The 7,499-nt window shown below is 40.2% G+C and overlaps 1 protein-coding gene across 1 annotated transcript in view; it reads left to right on the forward strand.

Annotated features, from left to right (window-relative positions):
* TM4SF20 (transmembrane 4 L six family member 20) overlaps positions 1-6,167 on the forward strand; it is a 17,266-nt gene extending 11,099 nt beyond the window's left edge. The window contains exons 3-4 of the mRNA XM_011984973.1: positions 2,085-2,236; positions 4,283-6,167. Coding sequence (XP_011840363.1) covers positions 2,085-2,236; positions 4,283-4,571 — 441 coding nt within the window. The 3' untranslated portion in view covers positions 4,572-6,167. The remainder of the gene's footprint in view (positions 1-2,084; positions 2,237-4,282) is intronic.
* The last annotated feature ends 1,332 nt before the right edge of the window (positions 6,168-7,499 follow it).

The following is a 7,499-nucleotide window of genomic DNA, read 5'->3' on the forward strand; positions in this document are numbered from 1 at the left end:
TATATATATAAAATAGATGGCTAAAAATAAACATCATGGCACTTCTTGATGAGTAAATTTAAGTAACTGCACAAGTCACAGTAGCATGGAAGAATCAGGATTTGAAGTAGACTTGAAATCCATCATTGTGAACGTTTGGCTGCAAGAAGTATAGTGATTAAAGTGCTTCCCAGCTGTGAGAGCCTGACAAGTTTCGTCCATCTCCATGATACACAATTTTCTCATCCATAAAATGGAAATAATAATAGTATCTATCTCTTGGGGTTATGAAAAGAATTAAATAATATATGTAAAGTACAACATCCCTCAACACAACTCTATAGGTAGTCGCCTTATTCTGCACTCATAAAAGGCAGGTCTCAAGAATACAACACACAAATCCTGTGGGGGGTTGCATTATTCCCGCAAAGGAAAAGGAAAAGCATTTCCTCACTTCATTTCTGCTGATTTTGAAATCATCATCAGTGACTAACAACTTCACTGAAACAATACAAAAGTTTCCTTTTTTTTTTTTTTCTTTTAGAGATGGGGTCTAAATATGTTGTCCAGGCTGGTCTTGAAGTCCTGGGCTCCAGCAATCTGCCCCCCTTGGCCTCCCAAAGTGCTGGGATTACAGGCACGAGCCACCGTGCCTGGCCTAAGAGCTTAGTTTTTGAAAAACAAACGCTAACTTTCATTCCATTTCCTATGCCAAATTCCATGCCTTCTTCTGTTCTCATGACTGACTCATGAAATAAAGATGTGTACGATCTTTGTAACACAGTGGTTCTCAACCGGCGGGTTATTTTACCCACCCACCTCCACCCCAAGAGGATATCTGGCAATGTCTGGAGACAATTTTGGTTGTCAGAACTGGGCTGGAGGTGGCAGGGGTGTGTGTAGGGGGGTGATATTGGCATCTATGAGGTAGAAAGCAGGGATGCTGCTAAATATACTATACTGCACAGGAAAGGCCCCACAGCAAAGTGTGCAAATGTCACTGGTGCTGAGGTTGGGAAGTCCTGTTCTAACTCTATGCTGATGACTGATGACTGCAGGATGCTGGCCACTGGCCACTTAAAGCATCAGGGTCAAATTCACTTAAAGCATCAGGGCGAAACACTTGGGAGCCAAGAGACCAGGCATGAAGATAAAGGTAGTTAAGATCCAGTCAAGGCCGGGCGCGGTGGCTCAAGCCTGTAATCCCAGGACTTTGGGAGGCTGAGACTGGCGGATCACAAGGTCAGCAGATCGAGACCATCCTGGCTAACACAGTGAAACCCCGTCTCTACTAAAAAATACAAAAAACTAGCCGGGCGAGGTGGTGGGCGCCTGTAGTCCCAGCTACTCGGGAGGCTGAGGCAGGAGAATGGCATGAACCCGGGAGGCGGAGCTTGCAGTCAGCTGAGATCCGGCCACTGCACTCCAGCCAGGGCGACAGAGCGAGACTCCTTCTCACAAAAAAAAAAAAAAAAAAAGATCCAGTCAAGATTCTATGAAGTAGGAAGTACACAAAACAGGGAGGAACTAAATCTCAGTGATCAGAAGAAACAGATAAGGCTCGGGAACATGAAAGTTGAGATTTTTCAGAGACAGTGACAAGCCAAAGCATGTTTTTTTGTTTTTTGTTTTTGACAGAGTCTTGTTCTGTCACCCACCCAGAGTGGAGTGCAATGGTGCAATCTCAGATCACTGCCTCCCGGGTTCAAGCGATTCTCCTGCCTCAGCCTCCCAAGCAGCTGGGCACCCACCACTAAGCCCGGCTAATTTTTTGTATTTTTAGTAGAGAGGGGGTTTTGCCATGTTGGCCAAGATGGTCTTGAACTCCTGACCTCAGGGGATCCACCCACCTTGGCCTCCCAAAATGTTGGGATTACAGGCATGAGCCACCACGGCCGGCCCCAACCATCTTTTAGAGAGTGTAATCAAATAGCAGAGACTTTGCCCTCTGCTTTCTTGTATCATTCACACCTAATCAAACTGTGATCTTAAGAATCAGGATTTTAGGGTGACTGGATTAAAAAAAGACTGCATATGCTCCTGAAACTTGAAACAGATCAGGAACATGTAATAATGTGTGCAAATGGCTCTATTTTATTTTTCAGATGTTTCTTTCATCACTTTTCAGTGTAATCACAGTCATTGGTGCTCTGTATTGCATGCTGATATCCATCCAGGCTCTCTTAGAAGGTCCCCTCATGTGTCATTCTCAAGGCAACAGTACTGCCAATTGTGAATTTTCATTGAAAAACATCAGGTAAGTAAGTTGATTTTCACAGGCTTACTGTCTTACACAGTTGAACTAGTTGGCTTAGACTAATGCAGTACTTGTATGCCATGCTTTTATTTGATGCAACTGCTGGCAGAGATTCTTAGGAATTTAGTACATTAACGCCAGTTAGCACAACCCCACATAAAAATGGAGGAATCCTTAGATTTACAATGCTCTAAAAGGACTTTTAGATATTCTCTAAAAGGACTAGCCAATCTCAAATGGCTTATGCTTCTCTTTCAAAAATCTACAGTTACATATGTGTATGTATATTAAAAAATTATGCAAATATACACCAGAAACTTAACTTTCATCCATGGAGAATGGAAATAGGGGACTCCCTTGGACAGTGAAGAGAACATTTACTTTCTACACTTCTGAATTAAATTTGTAAACCATGAGCAAATATTACATTTACAATTTTAAAAACTTACTAAAAACACAATAAATAAAATGCAGAGCCTTGCCTGTAGGCCTAAATGGAACAGAGCAACCAATGGATTCATACAGACATATTATAAATATACTGTATGCATGGGAATGAATCCAAAATTTAAGTCATGTAATAACAAACAATACTGGAGAGTTACATGTACTTAATAAGTGGCTCATTTTAGTCTTTTGAGATCACTCTGTGACTGAATCTAGACACAATTTGTAAAAACTGGAAGAAAAAAACTAATCCATTAGCTATCTGTATAGGCTGCTCAGTTTAGCAAATAACCAGAATTTACTTTTGTAGTTACGTAAAAAAAATTGTTTTTTTTTCTCCTTTTCCCTTACCTTGCTACATTACAAAAGAAAAGCCCCTCAAATTTTGTGTAGCATATTTGTTTTGAATCAAAACCCAAGGAAGGCCAGGCACAGTGGCTCACGCCTATAATCCCAGCACTTTGGGAGGCCAAGACGGGTGGATTGCTTGAGGTCAGGAGTTTGAGACCAGCTTGGCCAACATGGTGAAACCGCATTACTACTAAAAATACAAAAATTAGCCAGGTGTGGTGGCGCATGCCTCTACTCCCAGCTACTCAGAAGGCTGAGGCGGGAGAATCGCTGGAACCCAGGAGGCGGAGGTTGCAGTAAGCCGAGATCAAGCCACTGCACTCCAGTTTGGATGACAGAGGGAGACTCTGTCTCAAAAACAAACAAAGCCAAGGAAAGTCTCCTTACTAATAGACTTGAAGTAAAGGGTTAAAGATTTCTACCACAGATGCCATGCACATTAAATCCCCAAGGAACGACAGCAGCCCACAGTGTACCAGGCACCAGGCTGAGCTCTGCAGGTAGCAGCACTCAGATACTACTCCCAGCCTAGTTGGGGAGATGGGCTAGGCTAGTAAAGTGACAAGAGAGTGATCCTTGGCTTACTACACATTTCACAAAACACACTTCATGTGCTGAAAATACTGTTGTTTTCCCAGGGTGAATGTCAGTTGCTGGTATCCAGCAATGCAAACTCCCTAAGAACATTCAATTTTACTCTACAACAGACAAAACAAAAAATTATCTTGGGATAGACGTGTTAGGGCTAAAAGTTTCTCATTTTCCATAGCCCTGTGAAGAACAGGCACATATCACTTTAATCAGACATTTTAATCAGTAAAAACTGCACATCTAGTTGAAGAGTGGACTCCAGGTGCAGATCTGCACTAAAAACTGAGCTCATTTAAAGGGTGGCGGGGGAGGCGCCTTAGTTTTTATATCTAGCAAGTAGAAGAGTACCTGAATAAATAAAATAGGCTGAACCACAAAAAACTGTTGACATTCAACTATTTCTGACATCCCAAAACAGCAATTTCATTCTGTTCAACCTAAGAGATGTACTGCAGAGATGCTTGTTAAATGATGGGCTATATAATAGAAGTTTTGTAACTAGTAGTATGGACACATGGTCAGAAATCTCGATCTGTTATTTCTGGGCACAGTATTTCAAAAGTACATTCTGTTTCACTAGTTCTTTTATGGGCACGATGCTACATTCCTTTGGTCAGTGATTTTCTGAATACCTGATTTGTATCTTTTGCTTTTCAGTGACATTCATCCAGAAGACTTCAACTTGCGGTGGTTTTTCAATGACTCTTGTGTACCTCCTACTGGCTTCAAAAACCCCACCAGCAACGACGTCATGGCCAGTGGCTGGAGAGCATCTAGTTTGCACTTCAATTCTGAAGAAAACAAACACAGGCTTATCCACTTCTCAGTCTTTTTAGGTCTATTGCTTGTTGGAATTCTGGAGGTCCTGTTTGGGCTCAGTCAGATAGTCATTGGTTTCCTTGGCTGTCTGTGTGGAGTCTCTAAGCGAAGAAGTCAAATTGTGTAGTTTAATGGGAATAAAATGGAAGTATCAGTAGTTTGAATAATTTGAGAAGTACACTTGTTTTCCAAGTCATCTTTGAGATGATTTAAAAAATCAACCTTTCACATAGAAAGCATGTTGTGAAATTATAGAAAGCATAGAAATGCATAACACTCTATATTGGTGGTTGATTTGGGAAAGGTGGAGAGAATTTTCAATTAGTTTTGTATCGTGCTATTCAAATTTTTTACCTCTTCATTGTGTGTAGTGAAAGGAGAAGAGAGGGAGGATGAGAAGGAACAGAAGTCATCCTGAAAATAAAAGTACAGGACCTTTTTTTTTTGAGACAGGGTCTCAAAAAAGGCCGGAGTACAGGGGTACTGTCTCAGCTCACTGCAGCCTCAACTTCCTGGGCTCAGGTGATTCTCCCATCTCAGCCTCCCTAGTAGCTGGGACTACAGGCACGTGCCACTATGCCAAGCTAATTTTTGTATTTTCAGTAGAGATGGGGTGTTGCCATGTTGCCCAGGCTGGTCTCGAACTCCTGGACTCAAGTGATCTGCCTGCCTTAGCCTCCTAAAGTGCTGTGATTACAGGCGTGAGCCATCGCACCCAAAGTACAGGTCCTTTTTATTGTATTTCTTTAAAGAATAAATATATAACCTGAATGTAATCAAGTCTTTAGATCTAATTCTCAGCTTGCAGGGAACACTAGGACAAATCCAAAAAGTGGGTCAGTAGGCACAGAATGGCCCCTTTCCAACAAGAAAACGTTATAAAAGTATTTTTGAGGAAACTGTTCTAGATTAAGAGAATAGAGGCATATTTCAGCTAAACACATGTCAACTTTGTCAGAGATAATTGGGGGGAATATGTAGAAGAATTGGATCAGATGATATTACGGAATTATTGTTACTGTTGGTAGGTCTGATACTGGTTTTATAGTATAAAGGCTGAGTATCCCTTATCCAAAATGATTAAGATCAGAATGTCTTTTGGCGTTCAAATTTTTTTGGAGTTTGGAATTTTGCCTATAATAATGAGACATCTTGGGGATGGGATGCAAGTCTAACCACAAAATTCATTTATGTCTCATACATACTTTACACACCTGGCCTGAAGGTAATTTCACACAATATTTTAAATAACTTTGTGCATGAAACAAAATTTTGACTGCATTTTTACTTCAACTCATCACATGAGGTCAGGTGTGGAATTTTCCACTTGTGGTGTTATGTTAGTGGCTCAAAAAGTTTTAGATCTCGGAGCATTTTGGATTTTGAATTTTTGGATTAGTGATTCTCAACTTGTATACAGAAATGTCCTCATTTTAAAAAAGTGTATATTTATATGTTTGGTGAGAAAACATGTTTTTAAAATACTTCAATGAAAAGCAATGGGAAGATGTTTACTGTTATATTTAGGTGATAGGTATATGGCAGTTCATTACACTCGTCTATTTTCCTATGTTTGCATTTTTCATTAATTAAAAAGCCATACCTAGAAAAGCCCAAGTCTTTCAAAAGCTATTTTCTATATGTGCCAATCTTTAAAAAACAGGGTAACAAGTGTATTTATCACATTAAAATGTTGTCAAACAACAAAGCTAAAAATCTAAAATTTTCTGAATGTTATTTCTATACTTTATTTCAATTGTTTATGTTCATTGGGCTTACGATTCTATAAATAATTTGCAGTACCTATATTATAGCTGCCTAAATAGATTTAGTAACATCAAGAGCTTATAAGCCTTTTTTTTTGAACATTTACTATATAAAAACATTCTCCCTACACCCCTACAAATACTTACTTGTCCTTAAGGCCTAGTTTAAATACCTCCTACTTGAGGAAGCCTTCCCAGTGCTCATGATCCAATAAACCAAGTTAGCACTTACCCAAGGCTCTATTATCATTCCTGTCATAATGTAACATACATGTGTTTGTACGTCCATCACTAAAGCATTTAGGAGCACAGGAACCCCGTTCATCAGCCCTCTCCTCTTCAAGTTCTTAGCAAGGCCCCTTGTTTCCCCACCCCCAGACCCATTCCTACCCCCACCTGGCTTATCTCTGGCAGCACTCTTTATCCTTGACTTCAGCACAGATACCACTTTTTCTGAGAGGCTATTCCTAACCGTCTAATGAAAACTAGGTTTCCCTTTACTCTTTTACCATGCTTTCATTTACAGCATCTATCACAATGATGATTGCATTTTCATTTGAACTTGCTTCTTAAACTTCACTGTCCCCCGTTAGACTATAAGCTCCAGGGGTACAGGAACATGTTTTTTCCCTCCTGGTATAAACAGTACTTAGTACAGTGCCTGGTACAAAGCAGAAACATTGTATTTAGCTGAATGAATTAATGAATCCTATCTTCAGTACCCAGTTTTTAGTGAAGACTCGATACTTATTCAATGAATTGTCAAACTGCTAATAGTCATGAAATTAAAACAAAAATAAGACAGCTCACTGTACTCTAGCAAACAAGGGTCAGCAATGGTGCTTACAAATTTTCTCATCACCCTCCAAAATACTTATGCCATGTACTTTCCCCCAAATGTGACTTCATTAATTCAGCCAGTGACCAAGGTATCCTCAGATCAATGAGTAGATATAAAAACTTGATTGGAACAGCATGTTAGCAGCAGTGAACAGAGGCATGGCTGCAGAAGGTTTCCAAAACAAGTTGAGCATGAAGGATGCCATATGCTGTTGCCAACGCCTAGAACACGGTGACTAAAGACACGGCTGTCAATGCCCAGCACACCCTCTGGCCTGCAACTATGTTCAGTGATGATGATAAACAAGGTGGTGACTTGGAAGGAATCCCTATGTCAAGTGAGAAAAAAAATGATGTCTGACCTCCTTGTATATGCAAAAAATATACCTTCAGAGTCTGTCAGTAAGCTGGAAGAAGTGGATGTTGAAGTTTTTCACATCGATAATGGG

This window comes from Mandrillus leucophaeus, unplaced genomic scaffold, assembly GCF_000951045.1.
Source record: "Mandrillus leucophaeus isolate KB7577 unplaced genomic scaffold, Mleu.le_1.0 Scaffold277, whole genome shotgun sequence".
Taxonomy (NCBI): domain Eukaryota; kingdom Metazoa; phylum Chordata; class Mammalia; order Primates; family Cercopithecidae; genus Mandrillus; species Mandrillus leucophaeus.